Source organism: Anabrus simplex, chromosome 1 (genome assembly GCF_040414725.1).
Source record: "Anabrus simplex isolate iqAnaSimp1 chromosome 1, ASM4041472v1, whole genome shotgun sequence".
Classification (NCBI taxonomy): domain Eukaryota; kingdom Metazoa; phylum Arthropoda; class Insecta; order Orthoptera; family Tettigoniidae; genus Anabrus; species Anabrus simplex.
Window position 1 is genome coordinate 755203775 of NC_090265.1, and position 21564 is coordinate 755225338.

Genomic DNA, 21564 nt, shown 5'->3' on the forward strand with positions numbered 1-21564 from the left:
CTTCGGATGCAGATCGAGCAGGCAGTGGAGACGAGTAAGCACTTCACAGTTCGTGGGAGTGAAGTAGTTCCCGAGAACTAGTTCGTTCGCGAACTACCCATCACTTACTGTACTGTAGACTGTGGTTATACCGAGACGCTTAATTTTTTTTTGGCGGACAAGCGGTGTAGTACGAAAGTGTCATTAAGAAGTACTGACTGTGAAATTAGTAGTTGACCTCGAATGGTATTTTTATGGCGAGGCTTTTGTTGTCAAGACTATGACTGGTGGCAATGTCACCAGGTGCCCCTTGGATAAAATCCAAAGGAATGAAAACTTCTCATATAAATTCAGAACTGTCCACTAACACTGAAGATTCTGGTGATGACGCTGTAAGTAATTTCGCGCTTCATAGTGTAATATATGCCCACTGGTTTTAGAGAACTCTTGGCAAGAAAATTCCAGTTATATTGTAATTTTATAAATCTTGTATTATACCTCGGCGCATTAGCGCCAGCGTCTTGGAAAAGTGTAGCATTCCAACTTACGAACGTTGGCAATTTCACGATTGAAAAAACCTGAAGTCTTAAGAGCTTAAATGTTCGTAACATTTGCAATCGATGAAATTAAATTATGGTTTCCTTCATGGAACAACAAGGTGTGTTACTATAGTAATTGACTTTATATCTGGGGCGTGCACAGATACACTACTGTACTGTCACTGTACGTAACTGCCTGAAAGATAGTTTTAGTACAGCAGTCTACAGTAGTGAAATCAAGGGAGGCTACTTTCAAATTCTTGCAAGCTACGACATCAAATTCGTGCTTCAATAAATTTCAGGTGTGTTTTAAGGCGGTTTTCATATTGAATGTGTATTAATACCCTTTTGATTTATTTATTTGCTATGAACTGATGATGATTCTAAGGGCATCAAGACCGGTATTTATTTAATAAATGCTACACAATATATAAAGTGTTGAATGGTAGAACATCCCTTGATTGATTCTTATTATATAAGTACCACTAGTAACAGAAATATTTGAGAATTAAATTTTTGGCTTTCCCCATAACTACCATTTCACTCAGCATGAATAAAATTATTTATGGCCTAGATTGTAGCGACTTATTCCCCGACATTACATACCGATTTTCATTAAATTCTCTTCAGCCGTTTTCAGAAATGATGGAAAATTTGAAAAATGCATTTCCTTGTTACTGTCGACATAAGTACAGAAATACCATTCTTTTTAAATGCTGAGCAATGTACAAAGAAAACTCTTATTTTATATAGCTATATAGATAAAACTGCAACATTTTGGAAAGGGGTCAGATCAAAGAACACCGGGCGAGTTGGCCGTGCGCGTAGAGGCGCGCGGCTGTGAGCTTGCATCGGGGAGATAGTAGGTTCGAATCCCACTATCGGCAGCCCTGAAGATGGTTTTCCGTGGTTTCCCATTTTCACACCAGGCAAATGCTGGGGCTGTACCTTAATTAAGGCCACGGCCGCTTCCTTCCAACTCCTAGGCCTTTCCTATCCCATCGTCGCCATAAGACCTATCTGTGTCGGTGCGACGTAAAGCCGCTAGCAAAAAAAAAAAAAAAAAAAAAAAATCAAAGAACACTGATTCTGGCTGAATCTTTCAGTTCAGACATGCCAACTCTCCCAATTCAAGCGGCAGACTCCCAATTTTTCATCATTCTCCCGATCGCTGGGATCGATCCCTCAATCTTCAGAGCAGTTTCAGTAATTTTCGTATTATTTTAAGCTCCCACGTGTTTCCTCGTTCTATCAATATATGGCTGAGTATGGCTGGTCGATAGTAGTTCTAATAATCACAACCGGATGGCAGTACAGGGCACAGTGGCCAACCATGTGCTCCTCTTTGGTCTATAATAGAGTCAAATAGCTTAACCCTCCAGCAGGCGCGCTGCTAATTTTTTTTCAATTTGGCAACACTTTAGCTTTTAAAGATTGGTTGCTCGCCTTCTATTCCTGCAGTGTGACCTTAGTTGTTGTTGAATGTGTGTTGTTGTGATAGTTGGAGTCTCTGTAAGTGCACAATAACGGCTGTATTGTTGCTTCAATTCAGAACGTGTGACAGGTGGGCTATAACGTACCCTGCGCGCCCAATGTAGTATTTCAACCACATTATTTCTGAATATTTTCAAGCATATCACAGTTTAAAACACTCAGTTTATTACTATTTCTCTAATTACAATATATTTTCCGTTTATTTAGGATATTGGTGCCTGAAGAAATAGCTAAATTACTTCATGTACTGCCAGAAGAAGACAACTTGGATAGCGCAGAATTATATGAGGAATATGAAGTCATCACTAGAAGTGATCACAAAACTGAATCTGAGGAGGAAGGTCTCACTTCAAAGGACGGATCTGACTCGGAAAGAAGTGAAAATGAACGTTGTGATGAATACTTTATTGGAAAAGACAAAACCACCAGGTGGAGAAAAACTGATTTTTCAGAGGTATGCAAAACTAAAACCAAAAATATTGTCAAAGTATTTCCTGGTCCTAAACGTAATGCACGAGGAATCAAAGATGAAATATCTTCCTTCCATAAAATAGTTGATGAAGATATGGTAGAGGACATCGTGACTCACACGAGCATGTACATTGAACGTAAACACCTTGAAGCAGGTTACTCTAGGGCAGGGATGGCGAACCTATGACACGCGTGCCACTAGGTGACACGCGAACACGACTTATGTGGCACGTCAGACAACATACCAAGATATTTTAACAATTTTAACATGTGATAACTAGGTCTAAAATCTACCAACATAGCATATTTTAACATTAAGCTTTAATAAAGAAGTATGTCCTAATTATTCATTCTATGGACATATTTTTAATGAATTTTTAGATTAAAGCAAAATCATACCTTATTCTTAAAATCTACCTGTTTTTAAAATGCAACTTTCAGTGGTGTTTGCAAGCTAAAATCATGTAATATTCAGTTGAATGGATTAATGCAGTCTAATAACTAATTTAAGTTAAATGAGGAGTTTCATGATGATTCTAAAGGAAAATAACTGATGGCACACTAGACAGTAAAAAGTAATACGCAAGAACTTAATTGACATGCAAGTGGAAAAAGGTTTGCCATCCCTGCTCTAGGGAAAGAGACGCAAAGGAAACTTCTAGAGCTGAAATTATGGAGTTACTTGAATACCTGTACCTAACAGGCACTAGGAAAGGACACCACATAAATGTTATTGAGCTCTGGAATAAAGATTGAACTAAAATGCACATACTGAGAGCTTGTATGAGCTATAAAGTTTTCTCTTCTTGCTCCGTATTCTGTGATTCGACAATCGAGAAACAAGGGGAGACAGAAGAAAACATGTTAAATTAGCGGCCATCAGTCCTTTTTTTTGGATGTTTTTGTACTGAACTGTCGTAATAGTTACAGTGTTGGTGCTTACCTCACAATTGACGAAAAATTCGAATCATTCCGTGGACGATGCAGTTTTGGGCAGTTCATCCCAAATAAACCCTCAAAGTATGGTATAGAAATGTTTGTAATGTGCGACTCTAAAACATTTTTTTACCAGCAACTTGGGATTGTATTGTGGTAAGCAAGAGGGAGGTCCGTATTTTGTTCCCAACAAGCCAAATGATATTGTTCATAGACTGGTTCTTGATATTGAAGGTACCAACAGGAACATGACTATTGATAACTAGTACACCAGTTATCCATTGGTGAAGTCCCTCTTGGAGAAGAATCTTACTTGTATTGGTACGCTCAAAAAGAACAAGAGAGAAATCCCAGCTGAGTTTCAGGCGAATAAAAGAAGAGAAGTGCAGCCATCTCTCTTCGGGTTCCAAAAAGATGTAACACTTACATCTTATGTTCCTAAAAAGAACCGAGCTGTAATTCTGGTAACTACAGTGCATGATACACCAGAAATTGATGCTGAGACTGGGAAGTCTGTGATCATAATGGATATGACCAAGGGAGGTGTAGACACGGCTGACGAAATGAGCAACATTTACAGTGTTCCACACATTACAAGGCGATGGCCAATGGCAGTGTTTTACTCATTGTTGAACACAGCTGGAATAAACGCTCAAATTCTTTACTGTTCAAATCCTGAAAATTCTAAGGTAACCAGAAGGAATTTCCTGAAAAGCTTGTCTTTATCTGCCATGAAACCACACTTCATAGAAAGAGCAACTATAAAGTCACTGGGCGAAAGTTCAGTAAGACTTACCATTTTCCACCGCATGCATCTTGGTGCGATTGCACTGTCATTTGTTTCTCCCTCACTCACTGCTCGCGATGGTCATGATCATGCAGTGGTCAGGGCTGCCAGCTGTTCATCTAAAGAATTAGTCCTAGTGCAGCGGCGCTGCTTTTGCATTTACGAATCTCATACGGTGACAAAAGCCATTGGTCTGGATACGTTAGGGTAGGTTAGTAACAAAACAATTGGTCTGGATATGTTAGGGTAGGTTAATGACAAAACAATTGGTCTGGATATGTTAGGGTAGGATAGTGACAAATCCATTGGTCTGGATTGGTTAGGGTAGGATAGTGACAAAGCCATTGGTCTGGATCAAGTAAAGGGGGTCTTGGGGCATAATCCCCCAGGTTAGAAGCCGCGAAGCGGCCCTAAGGCTTGACACCTCCATTGGTCTGGATACATGTTAGGGTAGGTTAGTGACCAAGCAATTGGTCTGGATGGTTAGGGTAGTTTAGTGACAAAGCCATAGGTCTGGATCAAGCAAAAGGGGTCTGGGGGCGTAAGCTCCCCAGGTTAGAAACTGCGAAGCGGCCCTTGGCCTCTAGTATCCTGCGTGACACCTCCATTGGTCTGGATACGTTATGGTACGATAGTGACAAAGTTGTTTATTTCTTGTGCGTGGAGTGGTAACGGAATTCATTTTACTTCATTGCTGGGAGTGACGTCATATCCCATTGTATCTCACCCAATGGAAATGCTGGTACATAGTTAGGCAATGGACAAAAATGCCGTGTGATAAACTGCATTACGTTATAAAACCAGAATTACTTTTTGGGGACGGTAGGTGGGTTTTTGGCTGTCGCAGTGAACACATCTCTCCTCTACAAGGTATTCCACTTAAGATTTCTAACATAGTACATCCTTATCATGCTATAAAAGTATGGTCAAGGTAGGTAGAGTAAGAGGTAGAGATCACGCGCAGGTCTCCCCGCCACCCTTGGCCGTCGATGACGTTATCGTGAACCCTCAGCGCCTTGTCTTCTGTATGAGGTAGGCTAATACACAGCTGTGAGCTATTCTGTTTTAGCCACATATTAGAGATAAGAGAACTTTAACACTAGAACAGCGGAAGGGGTCAATATGACACCCACCTTCAATTTTTCTTTAATAACGTGCGCACTCTTGTATCATTTCCCTTCAAATATTTTGACTTTTCATCTTTTTTCGTCCCATTCACGGTGCTGTATCGCACCCAGCAAAATATTTATATTTTCATTGATTTCTGATATGCCATACCCTGGACAGCGGGAGGGGTCATTTTGACACTTGTACAATATTCCTTATTACAGCAATTTGCATTGTCAGGCAACAGTGTGTACCTGGCCATTATTAGGGACAGCAATTCATGAAGGACACAATGTCAAGAGATAGATTTCGGGAGCTTCTCAGATTCCTCCGCTTCGATGAGAAATCAACCCGAGCTGAGCGCCTGCCAACTAACAGGTTCGCTCTTGTCTCTGAAATCTGGGAAAAATTCATAGAAAATTGCCTTCGCTGTTACCGCCCAAGTGAAAATATTACAGTCGATGAACAGTTACTTCCCAGCAAAACCAGGTGCAGATTTACCCAGTTTATGACAAACAAGCCCGACAAGTATGGACTCAAATTCTGGATTGCTGCAGATGTGAACTCAAAATACATCTGCAGTGCTTTTCCATACCTTGGTAAAGTTGACGCGCGTCCTGATAAGCAGCCTCTGGGAGAGTACGTAGTACTTCGCCTCATGGAGCCGTTTCTAAACCAAGGGCGAAACGTGACGACAGACAGCTTCTTCACATCACTCCAACTTGCTAAGAAACTCCAAGAGAAAAAGACTTCGTTGGTGGGAACAATCAACCCCATCCGTCGGGAAATCCCTACTGAGGTGAAGAAGTCCAAGTGTGAATTGTACTCTACAACCATCTTGCAACAGACTGGGAACCCACAATGCACCTTGACAGTGTACCAAGGAAAGAAGAACAAGAACGTCCTTCTTCTCAGCACACGACACGCTCAAGTAACAATCAGCACAGAGCGAAAGAAGAAGCCAGAAACTGTAACATTCTACAACGGCACAAAACACGAGGTAGATGTGGTAGACCAAATGTCCCGTAAATATACCACCAAGGCTCCATGCAGAAGGTGGCCAATGCATGTCTTTTACAATATCCTTGACCTAACAGCTATCAATGCTTGGGTCATTTACAAGCAAGTAACGGGTAGGAAGATAAAGCGGAAGAAGTTCATCATCCAGCTGGCAAGTGAACTAACAAGGCGGGGCGAGCAAGGGCAACAACAACAACAACAAAATGAGGAGGAAGTTGCAGGACCATGTCCATCTAAAAAGCGGAAGAAGTGCCAAGTTGGTCTGTGTAAAGGCAACAAGTCTAGCGATGTCTGCAGCAAGTGCCTCAAAGCAGTGTGCGGAAAATGTGCACGAAAAGTAGAAGTTGTGTGTGCAAAATGTGTTTAGCGTGTTTTCAGTTTTCCTAAAGAATTACTGAAAATGTATAATCGTAATATCGACGACTAACTAAGAAAAGGGGTGATATGAATAAAAATGAGATTTAACTCGGAGACAAGTCTCGAAGGAGGATTGAGACGGAAGTCACTTGCGAGACAGAACTCGTCATGTATATGAATAAAGTTTGTTTCTCGCTAACGAGACTTGTCTCCTTCCGCTTGAGACGAGTCTCGCACACTGGCTCTGGTATCTGTCAGCTGACGAGTGAATTACTACAAAAAGTGGTTTTGTTGGAACAGATGAAAGTGTTAGATTTACAAGCGAAAAAGATTGAAAAGCGACAGTGTGTTCTCGAAAAAACAGAACAACTCATTTCAGTGCAAAAACAGATTTTGTAACTGCAAATGGAAAATCTTTTACAAGAAAGGGAGAGAAGAGCAGAACAAACAAGTACAACCAAAGTGGAACACCCACCGATATTTTTTTTCATTTAGAATAGTTCTTGATAGACTTTTCCTCTTCTTCAGTAATGTTTAACTTGGGAGCCCATTCTGCAAACTATAGGCTACCTTTCGTATTAATCAATATTCAATAACCACTAGTTCTTATTTCAATTCTTTCTAGGCTTACATAAACGTAGTGGCTCGTACATTTGGTATACTTGAACCCCAGCTTGTGAACGACTGATTTAAGGTTTCTTTTCTTGTAAGTTTCCTTCAAGATATTGTGTAAGAAGTTACATTGTATTTATCATCACATTCAGGATCCACATACAAATGCATAAATTTCTGCGGTCATTGAAAGTCACTCAAACACTTTTTAGCACACGCTTCGTACTTCATTCTTCACGAATATGAAGAGTTTATTGACCATACCTGTGCATAGCTAGAGGTGTTTCTGCCTATAATGTACTTTTTTTCCTACAATTTGTTTTACGTCGCACCGTCACAGATAGGTCATATGGCGACGATGGGATAGGCTTAGGAGTGGGATGGAAGCGGCCGTGGTCTTAATTAAGGTACAGTCCCAGCATTTGCCTGGTGTGAAAATGGGAAACCACGGAAAACGATATTCAGGGCTGTTGACAGTGGGGGTTAAACCCACTACCTCCCGGATGCAAGCTCACAGCCTTGCGTCCCTAACCGCACGGCCAACTCATCCGGTATATAATATACTATCAATACCTATATACTGTTGCATAAACTGTCTAAATTGCAAACTTTCAAAACTTAGAAACAATACAAAATGCTATCCATATTGATAAACGAAGGGAGTTGTTTGATTTGGACCGGACAAATTGCAATGAAACTTAGTAACATGATGAGCTAAGACATCCGGAACTCAATGGTGATAACCGTTCTGCCGTGAAATAACATTTTCGTACCGGTATTTATTGACAGTAAATTTTTGCTCCAGTTTTAAATGGAACGTGGTGTGTAGATGGCAGCGATTTCAATGAAACATGGTAGGATGGTCAATTAAGACATCAGAACATCGCTGCCTGATTGACGTTGTTATATAGGTTACCCGCAGTGTGACAAAATGAATCAATCTCAACAAGAATCCGAAAGTTTAAGGCTATTTATAGCATGCAAGTTTATATACAAATGAGGATTTCATATTACATATTTCAGCCTCAATTGTAAACGACAAAGAACTATTAAAAGCCTAATATTTTGAAATATTCATATACTGTGCATGTTAGTAAAATGGGTTTGATGAGCAAGACATTCTGTTCATGTTGTCAAAATCTAATTTTCACTCTATAGCGCACTGTTTAATGTAACTTTAAAGTAGAACTATCTGTGCATTTCTACAGTGCATACGCAAGGTCAATACAGCTGCAAACCACCCAGCTGTTCTTTAGCAATTACTCATAACAATGTCGTTGATTTTATGACAAAGTGAATATCAGCAATAAATTTAAGACAGGTAGATTGACAATTCATGGAAGTTTCATCGAAATTTGTCTGATCCAAACCAAATGCTTTCCTCGTAGTATTCGGCGCAAGTGAGATTTTGGTGCGATGGTTGAGAAAGAGCAGCACTCATAGAGGCAGCAAATCATTGGCCGAATAACGTCATTATGCGAATCTGTTAAATGTTGTGAGACCAGTTACAGCATATTTTTTCAAGGGCGCGAGCTGCCGGTTGAAACTTTTAAACAAACTTAGAAACAGTGCAATCGAAAAAGGCATGGGCAGGGAATTTTACGGCACTTAAACATAAATAGGATAGCTTACACTAGGACCAAAGATACTCGCACATTCGTTCAGTACCATTTGGCCAACATGTGATAGAGAGCGATAATTTTCAGACTTGAAGAAATATCCTTCCAGATATCAAAATGTGAATAATAATAATAATAATAATAATAATAGGTAATAATTTCGTGTGGCTATTTCTAGCCTGGTACAGCCCTTGTAAGGCAGACCCTCCGACGAGGATGGGGTTCATCTGCCGTGTTATTGTAGTGGAGGATAGTGTTGTGTGTGAGTTGCAGGAATGTTGAGGATTTAAGGTTAAAATCTCTGACCCGACAGCGAATCGAACCCGGGGGCCCCCTGAACCGAAAAGTAGCACGCTGACAATTCAGTTAAGGAGCAGAACAAAGTGAATAATGAAAACCTTGAATAATTGTAAGTCATGTCTTAAACATAGCTATGTTTTATTTCGGTCTTTTCCGTGATTGTGAATTAATTTTATTTATAAAATGTTAGTCGTGTTTTGTGAATAGAAAAAATGTCAATGTACAGAAAAAATCACAAATGTAGAATGGATTAAGAATAATTAAAGTAATTTAATAATTACTAAGAAAATTATTAGAATTGTATGTTGCACGGTTTTGCATATTTCTGGTTTGATTTTGAACATTTTAGACTTTATGATGCATGTAAATCCTATCGCAAGTGGCTATCATGTGCTAACCATTCCACATTTTCTTTCCGGTAACGGTAGAGATCTTTATAATCATGTTCGAGAGAATTTCTTCGTGGTTTATAAATTTTTCTTCTCCGTTGTAAAACCATCAGAAACTCCGCCATCACGTTTTCAGCCTCGGCTTGAGTCACCTTCTAGGCTGTCTCAAGAAATTCTGAGACCAGTCTCCATTCAGAGAGACTAAACTCCAGTTTATTCATATACATTTGGAGATGTGTCTCCGAGAGAATCCGCTAACGAGCTGTGTCTCAAGGAGCAAAGGTCACTGCTGAGACATCGCTTTTTTTATTCATATACATTTGAGACATGTCTTAATATTTATGAGACAAGAGACAAGTCTCCGGTTTATTCATATCACCCAAGGTGTTCAATTGGTTAATTTTGTGAAAACTTCTTAGAGAAACAGAAACATGGTGAGTTGTGTGTGAATATTCATGTGTCCATCAGTAATATAAAAGGTCCATACACTAATGTCAGGTATTTATGTGTAAAATAAAGTTGTAGAAACACAGTAGAAGAAAATACATCTCTTTTTTGTGTTCTAATTTGAACGTTTCCAAGCATTTCTTATGAAGTGTCAAAATGACCCCTTACCGCTGTTCTAGGTATGTGAGATTTTCAGCTGTTCTAGTGTTAACATCACCTCATAAAAGGCATTCCACTTCACTATTACAGTAGAATAATAATAGGAGATCAAATACGGTGTGAATCAGGCAGCATTTCTGAAGTATTTTGATCTGTATAAAAGGTTGTAAAAATGTGATCGCAGTGGAGTGGCCATTCCATATGTTCATGTTATCTATGATAACAATAACAAGGGGGCTGTAATTGTTACAGACTCCACCATTAAAGCTTGATCACTGCAAGAAATATGCCCATTGTTACAAGCAATATTGGGAAACTATATACACTGTCAACACCACAAACAGCAAATGTTAGGAAACTGTCCACAACACAAACAGTACAGTAAAGGTTCTCCAAGTGCTAGGAACTGACAAATTCCACGTTAACATTAGATAGGCTATATAAATTAATGAGCCTGTATATTAACATTCTTAGCACTGGTTTCATATACAAAATAATAAATTGCTTTTCATAAAAAAATAACAGGTATGTTATACACAAAGAATAATGCTCATATTTTTTAAGAAATAATATCACAGAGCTCGATAGCTGCAGTCGCTTAAGTGCGGCCAGTATCCAGTAATACCAATATAAATGGTCCGTTATTGGACATTATAAATTTTCCAGCTTACTCATTCTTGGTTGCCAGCATTTCGCCCTCGTGTGCTAGGGTGGGCTCATCAGTTGGTACCTAGCACACCTACCAATACGCTGGTTAGTGCATACCGTGGAGGCCACTGCGTAGGCTATTTGGAGCCACCGGCAGTGCCAATGCGCTATACCTTAATTAAGGCTACGGCCGCTTCCTTCCCAGTCCTAGCCCTTTCTTGTCCCATCGTCGCCATAAGACCTATCTGTGTCGGTGCAACGTAAAGCCAATAGCAAAAAAGAAAAACACCCACACTTATCTATAGCACCAGTGGAAATTTTTTGCTTTTCGTCTTTTTTTATTGGTATTGTATTAACTGAAAGCCGGTCTCTTGAATGTCTCTTACTTTTATTTAAAGCGTCCATTCGAATAAAAGAACGGCTTCTCACGAAGCAACTTGTAAGCTCATAAATTTCGGGGGATTTCTTCTTCAGGATATCCGTAAGGTTTGTGGTAAGCTCATAAATTTCGGGGGATTTCTTCTTCAGGATATCCGTAAGGTTTGTGATGATGTTAAAACCCCCTTTCAGTTCTTTCCTGTGGTAAAATTTGAACTCTTTCCATCTGCACTACTGTGGTGTACCATCTCTCTGTAGGCTGCATTCAACTGTCTCTAGACCTTTCTGAAATCTAATTTCCACCCCATGTATGTTGACCTTTTTTCAATATCGACAGGGTGTCCACCCGTATGGAAAACCTGGGAAACAGGGAAATGTCAGGGAATTCAGGAAAAAATCTGGAAATTTGTTCTTTTGCCAGATAAAATTGACATACCATATTTATCCGTGTAATAGAAACACATTTTTCAGCTTTTATAACATTAATCTAGGGCATGTCTTTTATGCCAGGAATAAATTGTCATGAAAAGTTACTAAAGTGTGATCTGGAATGTGAAGTAACCAGTAATATCAATAGCTAATAATATCATCAAAGCCAAGGAAAACTTTGTTTAATGAAAGGTGGCTGCTTGATGATACTTTCAGAACATGGTTGAAACCCGTACCTCAAGACAAATTTTCAGCATATTCCATAATATCTAAAACATTATTTTCTCTTAGCAACATGGGGAAGCAGGCGTTAAAAAAGTCACATGGGAGGAAAAAAGCATGCCATCAGTGTCATGTTCAGCGAGTTCTCGTCATCCCTTTCAAGTTATTTTAAAAAGGAACATTCGAATAGTGAGGTAACAAAAGACTTAAACTCAGTAGATAATACCTGGCCACGCACGAGTTTCCTTCTGCCTGCCACAGCTACCACAATGAACTCTATCACATATGACTCCACTTCTTCTTCCTCTTCCATTAAAGAAGGTTCACCAGTGATGAGATGTCTACAGAATTATCTCTCAAGAGAGCAAATAACCAAAGCTGAGATTATATGGTGCATGCATACTGTCATCCAACATCATTCTCTACGTGCCAGTGAAGCTAGTTTACGTTTGTTTCCAGTAATGTTTCAAGACTCTGAAACAGCTTCGAAAGTTCAATTGCACAGAACAAAAGTTGCGTATACAATCGCTCATGGTTTAGCTATCTATTTCCATAAACAAGATCTTGAGATGGGTAGTAAGTGCACACATTTACCGTTGGGTTTGACGAGTCACTGAATAAAGTTTCTCAGATGGGCCAAATGGATCTTGTAGTTCATTGTTTCAATCCTGATACTAATGAAGTATGCACTTCTTATTTTGATTCCATGTTTCTTGGTCATTCTACTTCCTCAGATTTGTTAAATGGTTTTTTGCAAGCACAGCAAGGACTCTATCTGAAAGGAACTTACAAATTTCACTGGATGGTCCAAATGATAATAAAAAGTTCCTTCAGGATTTTGGTAATTTATTAAATGATGATCTAGATGCTCCTATTGTATTGAACATTGGATCTTGCGGCTTGCATACTCTGCACAATTCATATAAAATGGCGGTAAAAGAAACTCAGTGGAATATTGCAGAGTTTCTTCATGCTCTTCACTTCTTGTTTTGCTACGCTTCTGCACGTCGTGCTGATTATACACATTATTCAGGTTCAAACGTATTTCCTTCAAAATGTTGTGCTATAAGATGGCTTGAAAATGTTCAACTTATTGAACATGCTATAGATATTCTACCTAATGTCGAAAATTATGTGGAAGGAACAAACAGAGACAAGAAAATCCCAAGCTGTAACAGCTTCAAAATAGTATCAACTTCACTTAAAGATAAGCTTCTTAAGGCCAAGTTGTCATTTTTATTATCACTTGTTGGAGATTTGGAACCATTCCTAAAAGTTTCAGACAGATCTTCCATTTGCATCACTCCTTCATGAATCTTTCATTGATGATAAATGTCATGACAAGGTTTGTTAAGTCTGAGTCACTGCAGTCTTCAGAAAATGTCCTAAAACGAATTTAGACAGTAAAGAAAATCTTCTGCCTGCATCTGAAATTGACATAGGTTATGCTGCTAAAGCAGCACTTCATGGCACTCCTGGATTAAATTATAGAGATATATTAGTGTTTCGCACAGATTGTCTAAGAGGAATGGTAGCTTTACAAGAAGTGACTGGAAAGGTCACCGCTGGCATATCATCGTCATCATCATCTGCAGTTTCCAGCTGTTTGCCAGGTCTGCTCACTGCTGGCATATAAACTGACTAAATTAATTTCTTGTTTCGATCCAAGTGTAGCCAAGTAGCCTCTAAGCAGCAGACTGCTAAGGATAGCTTTAAATGCCTTCGTGGAAAACAAATGGATCTCGGGTAATGAAGGCGATCATGAACAAAGGAAGTTCACTTCTGTTTGTGAGAATGATATTTTGAAAGAAGTGAATCCTTTGTGTTCTAAAAAGGAGAGGTTAGATCACTTTTGGCTTTGCACTGTTTTTCAAACAGTAAATTTGAAAACAGAAAAGTTAGCTTCATTTCTCAAAATGATACTAATACTGTGTCATGGAAATGCTTCACTTGAACGTGGTTTTCCTGTTAATAAAGAAATTATAGAAGAGAAACATGCTACAAGTATCCCTTGTAGCACAAAGAATATTATATGATGCTATCCCAAACCCTGGTGGAATTGAAAAGGTCTCCATTGATAAGAACATGCTCCATGCTGCAAGGAGTGCTCATGCTTTGTATGTTCAAAATCTAAAGGAGAAACATGAAGCATTGGAAGTAGAAGATTCTTTGAAAAGAAAAAAAAAAAAAGAAAAAAAAAGAGAGAGAGAGAGAGAGAGAGAAAGGTCGCTTTGTTACTGAAAGAATTAGAAGAAAAGAAGCGGAGGGTGATGGCAGAAGCTCGACAGTCATTGGTGGCTATGAAGAAATTTCTTCGCTGAAACAGTAATGGTAATACATCTTTTTACAAAACTTAAGGTGAATTTAATTAGACTAAGTTAAACTTACAAGTTTTGAAATTTAATATGCACATGAAATGCTTTTAATTTTTTGGATGTTAAGTTTTTAAAATGTATTTTAATATTACTGATACTTCCTTTATAATTTTGTTTTTTGTCATTGTGTGTCAGGGAGAAAAATGGTTTTTATGACTGGAAAACAGGGAAATGTCGGGGAATTTTAAAATCTGGATTTGGTGGACACACTGATCGAGGTTTTTCTTCTTTACCCTAAAAGCTATATAGCCAGTGAAATTTTCAAGCAACTCATCACGATCCTTGGTTTTGCGACTGTCCTTGAGCTGTTTTACTAGCTCTTCAAGGGCTTTAACGAACCCTTGCTCATCCTCCAGTAAAGAATAGGATGTTGTAGGTTCAACGCTGGCCTTAAAAAAAGAGAGAGAGATTTGTTCGTGGCGTCGACCTCTGTAGATTTTTTGCCACTACATTTACCATATGATAGGAACCTGCGGGTGAGTGTAATTGCGGAAGTATAGAGTGTTGGATGTGAGGAAAGGAAGGTTAAGGATGATAACAGGCACCCAGTCCCCAGGCCAGGGACAATTAAAAACCCCTGACCCGGCCGGGAATCGAACCCTGGGACGCTGGTGACAGGTGCACGTGTTGCCCCCCCCCCCAATATTAGAGTTTTAATAGAGTTCATCAGTAGCATGTAACATATTTGGACGTAATGTTTCATAATCTTCCGGAGATCAGTTGGAATTTCGTATTGCCTCGGAAGCATTGAGGCTGAGAAGCAATGATTTCCCCCTTTGCGTCACAGCTGTCAGAAGAGGATGGTCATAAAGTCCTCCGAATCCTCGAAGCTGAGAAAGATAGCTTTCGATAATGTCTTGATTACTTCTGTCACCATTTATTTAGGCCAGTGGCTTTAGGGAACACATGAAAGTGTATGTTTCGTTCCTTCGTGTGCCTGCTATGTTTTGTGCAGCCTGCACTCACATGACAAACCATACTGAAAAGTGTACACTATTACTGATTTTTACATTTCATCACATAAAATAAACACACACGGTTTCTTATACACCACAGATATATTCCTGTTGTTGTTTGAGTCATCAGTCCATAGACTGGTTTGATGCAGCCCTCCATGCCACCTTATCCTGTGCTAAACTTTTCATTTCTACGTAACTACTCCATCCTACATCTGCTCTAATCTGCTTGTCATATTCAAACCTTGGTCTACCCCTACTGTTTTTTACCACCTACACTTCCTTCAAAGACCAACTGCACAAGTCCTGGGTGTCTTAAAATGTGTCCTATGATTCTGTCTCTTCTTCTCGTCAAATTTAGCCAAATTGATCTCCTCACCCCAATTCGATTCAGTATCTCTTCATTCGTGACTCGATCTATACATCTCACCTTCAGCATTCTTCTGTAACACCACATTTCAAAAGCTTCTATTCTCTTTCTTTCTGAGCTAGTTATCGTCCATGTTTCACTTCCATACAACGCCACGCTCCACACGAAAGTCTTCAAAAACATCTTTCTAATTCCTATATCAATGTTTGAAGTGAACACATTTCTTTTCTTAAGAAAGCTCTTCTGTGCTTGTGCTAGTCTGCATTTTATGTCCTCCTTACTTCTGCCATCGTTAGTTATTTTACTACCCAAGTAACAATATTCATTTATTTCCTTTAAGACTTTATTTCCTAATTTCCTGCATCATCTGCCTTCGTTCGACTGCACTCCATTACTTTTGTTTTGAAATTATTTATTTTCATCTTGTACTCATTACCCATGACTTCGTCCATACCATTCAGCAGCTTCTCAAGATTTTCTGCAGTCTCAGATAAAAATAACAATATCATCGGCAAATCTCAAGGTTTTGATTTCCTCTCCTTGGATTGCGATTCCCTTTCCAAATTCCTCTTTGATTTCCTTTAGTGCTTGTTCTGTGTAAACATTGAAAAGAAGTGGGGACAAACTGCAGCCTTGCCTCACTCCTTTCTGGATTGCTGCTTCTTTTTCAAAGCCATCGATTCATATCACTGCAGTCTGATTCTTATACAGATTGTAGATAATTCTTCGTTCTCGGTATCTGATCCCAATCATCTTCAGAATTTTAAATAGCTTGGTCCAAACAACATTATCGAATGCCTTTTCTAGATCTACGAATGCCATGTACGTGGGCTTGTCCTTCTTGATTCGATCCTCTAAGATCAGACGTAAAGTCAGGATTGCTTCACGTTGTGCCCGTTCGCATCTCGTAGACCATTTACAAAATGGCGGCGTAGGAAGGTATGGCCCATGCGATCTATTAAGGCAATGAACTTCTCATTAATACGGTATATAGGAGACCATGCACGTCACGGAACGGACTGATTTGGAAGACACTGCAGGACAGTAGAGGCTCAGTTGGATTGTTTTATAAAAAAAATATAGCAGCAGACTAATTGTTAAAAAAATATACTCTAAAAATTTCAACGGCAGAAGAAAGACGCAGGTACAAGCTGAGCTTTACATCGGAAGATTATCCTAAACTTCTGAAGAGGATATTGACTATTTTACGATCGACGATCAAATCTGACAAAATAATTCACCGGCGTACATTATAAAAGAGACGAGATATTATAAAAATAAGTAAATCGCGGTGAGATACATCTGACTTGGATCCGGTGAGCAACCACTCTGCGATTGGCAAAGGAGGACTCACTATATCGGAGGACCGATAATTTCGTATGGGAAGAAAGTTACCCCTGTTGTTATAAACTTATCCCAACTGAAGAAAATTTCGTCGTTAAGAATAAGTAGTAGAACAATGGAATATATCATGACTGATTGCTCCGCAAAAGGAATTTTCTACGCTGTCTGCAGATTTGGAATGATGACTGCTTGCTAAATCTACATGATGGACTAAACTGGGAATAGGCACCGGCCAGCCAGAGGACCAGCCGATGAGGATAGGCACCGGCCAGCCAGAGGACCAGCCGATGAGGAATGGACCAGCCAGCCATATGACCAGTCAATGACCGGGAAGATGATGTCCAACCGGAGATCCAGATCCTAACAGAGGGTCTAACCACAACCAAGGAATGGAGCGACAACCAGACCAAACATAACATCTGACGAGCTAAGTCTTTACATTTTTTAGTAGAGTAGTTTCTTGCAATCTACACCCTCACTCTAACTTCGGCATGTGCTGATTAATTGGTGATATTTATGAATTAATTAAGAACATGTGTGAATCATAAAGTGAAGTGTGAGATATTTAAGGCTATAAGATAAGATGGCAGTGTAGAATTAGAATTCTATTATATCATATACATGCTACCGCACTTGCATACATACAGTAGAAACTAGCATGAGTAAATGAAAGAAGTGTTACTTGTGAAGATCTAATAGCAATGAGTCTATACAACTAGTGAAACTTCAATTAATCTCGTATTACTTGTACAGTGATTACGTCACGAATTTACCTGCGCGACACAGATGAATATAGTTAAGTTACGTATTCCTTTCTTTATAGAAAGAGGGCATTGAACTCCAACTGCTGTTAAAAGATAAGAGGTTATTAAAATGCGTTTATGATAAGGCAATTCTAAAATGTTTGGCATATAGCTTTAAGAGTAATCGGCGATATGCGTACGGCAATAAGTATGCCAATGGAATGATAATGTATATTGGAATGGTGATAAAATATGGTTATTTCTCGGAGTATATTAAGGAATATTTGAAATGCAGATGTTTGTTTATGTTCTGCGGTATGAGAAAGAATTGTAATTCGCCGAGGAAACGTTGCATTAGATTAACATAAGGTGAGTTTCTGTGTCATACAGAAAGAGTATGTCAAAAGAGTGAACATCGCGCAGATGACCCATTTTAAGGTAAGATTGACATGTATTATGGTAGAATTGTGAATCGTGACAGTTTTATCTGACATTGGTAAATGATACGTAGCGAATACAAGAGAGTTCTTTAACATACGGTTTAACTAGGCTCATGACTAAGTACATATGTGATATTCTTTGGTGCGGTGACATTTCAATATAATACGTATTAATTTCATTCTGTACTGACCATACGAGTTGAGTAGCTCGTACACATGAGAGATATTGAGTAATAGGAGAAAGCTAAAGCACATTGAGCCGTTGGTGGAGGAGTGTGTGGATCGGAAACTACCTAAACAGTTAGATAGATGTTCATTTCTTTTCACGCAGATATGATTTGAGTTGAAGTGTTTAAAATATAAAGAATAGGAAAATGGTTAGTTAGGAGCCATATGTCGTAGGCTCTAGGGAGGTATTGTCTTAGCCCGTAAGTTGTTATTTATCAGTATTCAAGATGAAGGACCAAATAATCAGAGTTCAGATTTATGAATGGAAAATTTGGAGAGCAGTTTTACGATTTCATACTCGCGCAAGAGTTTGTTTGGGAGATACATATGCAAAGATATGATCAGATTTACATTCGCAATCTGACTTTATCCCATTTAATTTTTATTATGTTTCAATTTAGCAAACCATCCATTTTTATCACAGTGAATTGACTTAAATGTGGTGAGAATAATTAATATAATTATCGTGACAGTATTAACATCGAGTATTTATATGGAGACCGTGATTGCTCAGTGATCCCTTGAATATAAATAGAGTAAATCAAATACACTTCGGAACATGGCTACGAATATAGAAGTAAATAACTAATATGAACTTGAGCATTGAATGAGAATGAGTGTAAATAATTTAAAATCTTAATTATTTTACTTTATATGAGCCAGCGCTGACTCTAATCCTTTATACATAAATGTTATTAAGATAATACTACCCAGAATTCACATTTAACTTTACATTGAACATGATTTATTCCAATAAATTTTCTTATACTATTCTTTTAGAAAGTGTCTGTGTTATGAATTCCTTTTGGGTAACAGCTAGTTTGTAAGTTAGCTAATAAGTTTAGTAGATATAAGTAACTGATGAATTTGACAAAAGAGAGAGATTCTTTTTGAGGTTTTCGGCCGCAGGTCCTTACTTGAGTGAATAGGTTCCCCCATGATGCGTGTCTCAGCAGACCGAGTCTCTTCCAAAACCACGTTAAAAACAAACACATATAAAATCTCAGATTTTATGAGCGATAGATAGTATACCCTGAGAAGAAACCGAGTTACCGGGAGAACATTGCACCGACCGCTCGACTGTCGGGTGCAACGTGTTCCTACATTTCTTCTGAAGCCAAATTGATCTCTCCCAACTCAGCTTCAACTTGTTTTTCCATTCTTCTGTAAATACGGTAATACATGTTAAAATTTTGCAGGCATGAGATACTAAACTAATGGTGCGGTAGTTTTCACACTTGTCAGCACCGGCTTTATTGGGAATAGGTATACTGTAACAATATTCTGCCAAAAATCAGATGGGACTTCTCCTCTCTCATACATCTTATACACTAAATGGAATAACCTTGCCATGCAGGTTTCTCCTAAGGCAGTTAGTAATTCAGAGGGAATGTCATCAACTCCAGGTGCCTTGTTCCTATTTAGGTCACTCACAGCTCTGTCATACTCTGACCTCAAAATTGGGTCTCCCATTTCATCAGCATCAGCAGCTTCTTCATGTTTCAGAACCAAATTATCTACACCTTTCCCTTGATATAACTGTTGGATATGCTCCTGCCATCTTTCTGCTTTGTCTTCTTTCCCTAGAAGTGGCTTTCCATCTGAGCTCTTAATATTCATTCACCTAGATTTCCTTTCTCCAAGGGTTTCCTTGATTTTCCTGTATGCAGCATTTACCTTTCCCAGGACCATACAACCTTCGACATCCTTGCACTTCTCCTTCAGCCATTCTTCCTTAGCTGCCTTGCACTTTCTATCCACTTGATTCTTTAATCGCCTGTATTCTTTTCTGCCCTCTTCATTTCTAGCATTCTTGTATTTTCGTCGTTCATCAGTCAGCTCTAGTATCTCCTGAGTTATCCACTGTTTCTTTGTTGAGCTTTTCTTCCTTCCTAACATTTCTTCAGCAGCCCTACTGACTTCATTTTTCATGACTCTCCACTCTTCCTCTATTGTGTTTCCTTCAGCCTTTCCATTTAGCCCTTGTGCAACATGTTCCTTGAAATAATCCCTCACACTCTTTTCTTTCAACTTGTCTAGATACCATCTTTTTGCAATCTTTCCTTTCTTCAATTTCTTCAACTTCAGATGGCATTTCATGACCAACAAGTTGGGGTCAGAGTCCACGTCTGCTCCTGGGAAAGTTTTGCAATCCAACACCTGGTTTCTGAATCTCTGCCTAATCATAATAAAGTCTATTTGATACCTTCCAGTGTCTCCAGGTCTCATCCACGTATACAGCCGTCGTTTGTGGTGTTTGAACCAAGTATTGGCAAGGACTAAATTATGATCAGTGCAGAATTCAACCAGCCGACTTCCTCTATCGTTCCTTTGTCTCAATCCAAATTCTCCTACTGTATTACCTTCTCTTCCTTGGCCTACCACTGCATTCCAGTCTCCCATCACAGTTAGATTCTCGTCACCTTTTACATAGAGTATTATATCTTCTATCTATTCATATATTCTTTCGATTTCCACATCATCCGCTGAACTAGTAGGCATATAGACTTGCACTATTGTGTTGGGCATTGGTTTGGTGTCTATCTTGAAAACAATAATTCTTTCACTATGCTGGTTGTAGTAGCTTACCCGCTGCCCTATTTTCTTATTCATTATTAAACCAACTCCTGCATTTCCCCTGTTTGATTTCGTGTTGATAATTTGGTAGTCACCTGACCAAAAATCCTTTTCTTCCTGCCAACGTACTTCGCTTATACCAATTACATCTAACTTTAGTCTATCCATCTCCCTTTTTAGATTCTCTGATCTACCACAACGATTCAAACTTCTAACATTCCACGCTCAAACTCGCAGAATGTCAGTATCCATCTTCCTGATGATCGCCCCCTCTCGTGTAGTCCCCACCCGGAGATCCGAATGGGGGACTAGTTTACCTCCGGAATATTTTACCCTGGAGGAAGCCATCATCAGTATATCATTCATACAGAGAGAGCTGCATGTCCTCGGGAGTTAGTTATGGCTGTAGTTTCCCGTTGCTTTCAGCCATGTAGCAGTATCAACATAGCTAAGCCATGTTGAGTATTATTACAAGGCTGTACCAGTCAATCATCTAGACTGCCGCCCTTGCAATTACTGAAAGGCTGCTACCCCCCTTTCGATGAACCATTCGTTAGTCTGGTCTCTCAACAGATACCCATCCGATATGGTTGCACCTGCGGCTCGGCTATCTGGTTCATTGGGACACGCAAGTCATA

At 39.1% G+C, this 21564-nt stretch overlaps 1 protein-coding gene across 2 annotated transcripts in view; it reads left to right on the plus strand.

Annotated features, from left to right (window-relative positions):
- Positions 1 to 107: 107 nt before the first annotated feature.
- The window catches only part of escl, a 393433-nt gene continuing 371976 nt past the window's right edge, over positions 108 to 21564 (plus strand). For both annotated transcript variants that reach the window (XM_067136192.1, XM_067136193.1), the window contains exon 1: positions 108 to 371. In XM_067136192.1, the coding sequence (XP_066992293.1) occupies positions 273 to 371 (99 nt within the window). In that variant the 5' untranslated portion in view covers positions 108 to 272. The remainder of the gene's footprint in view (positions 372 to 21564) is intronic.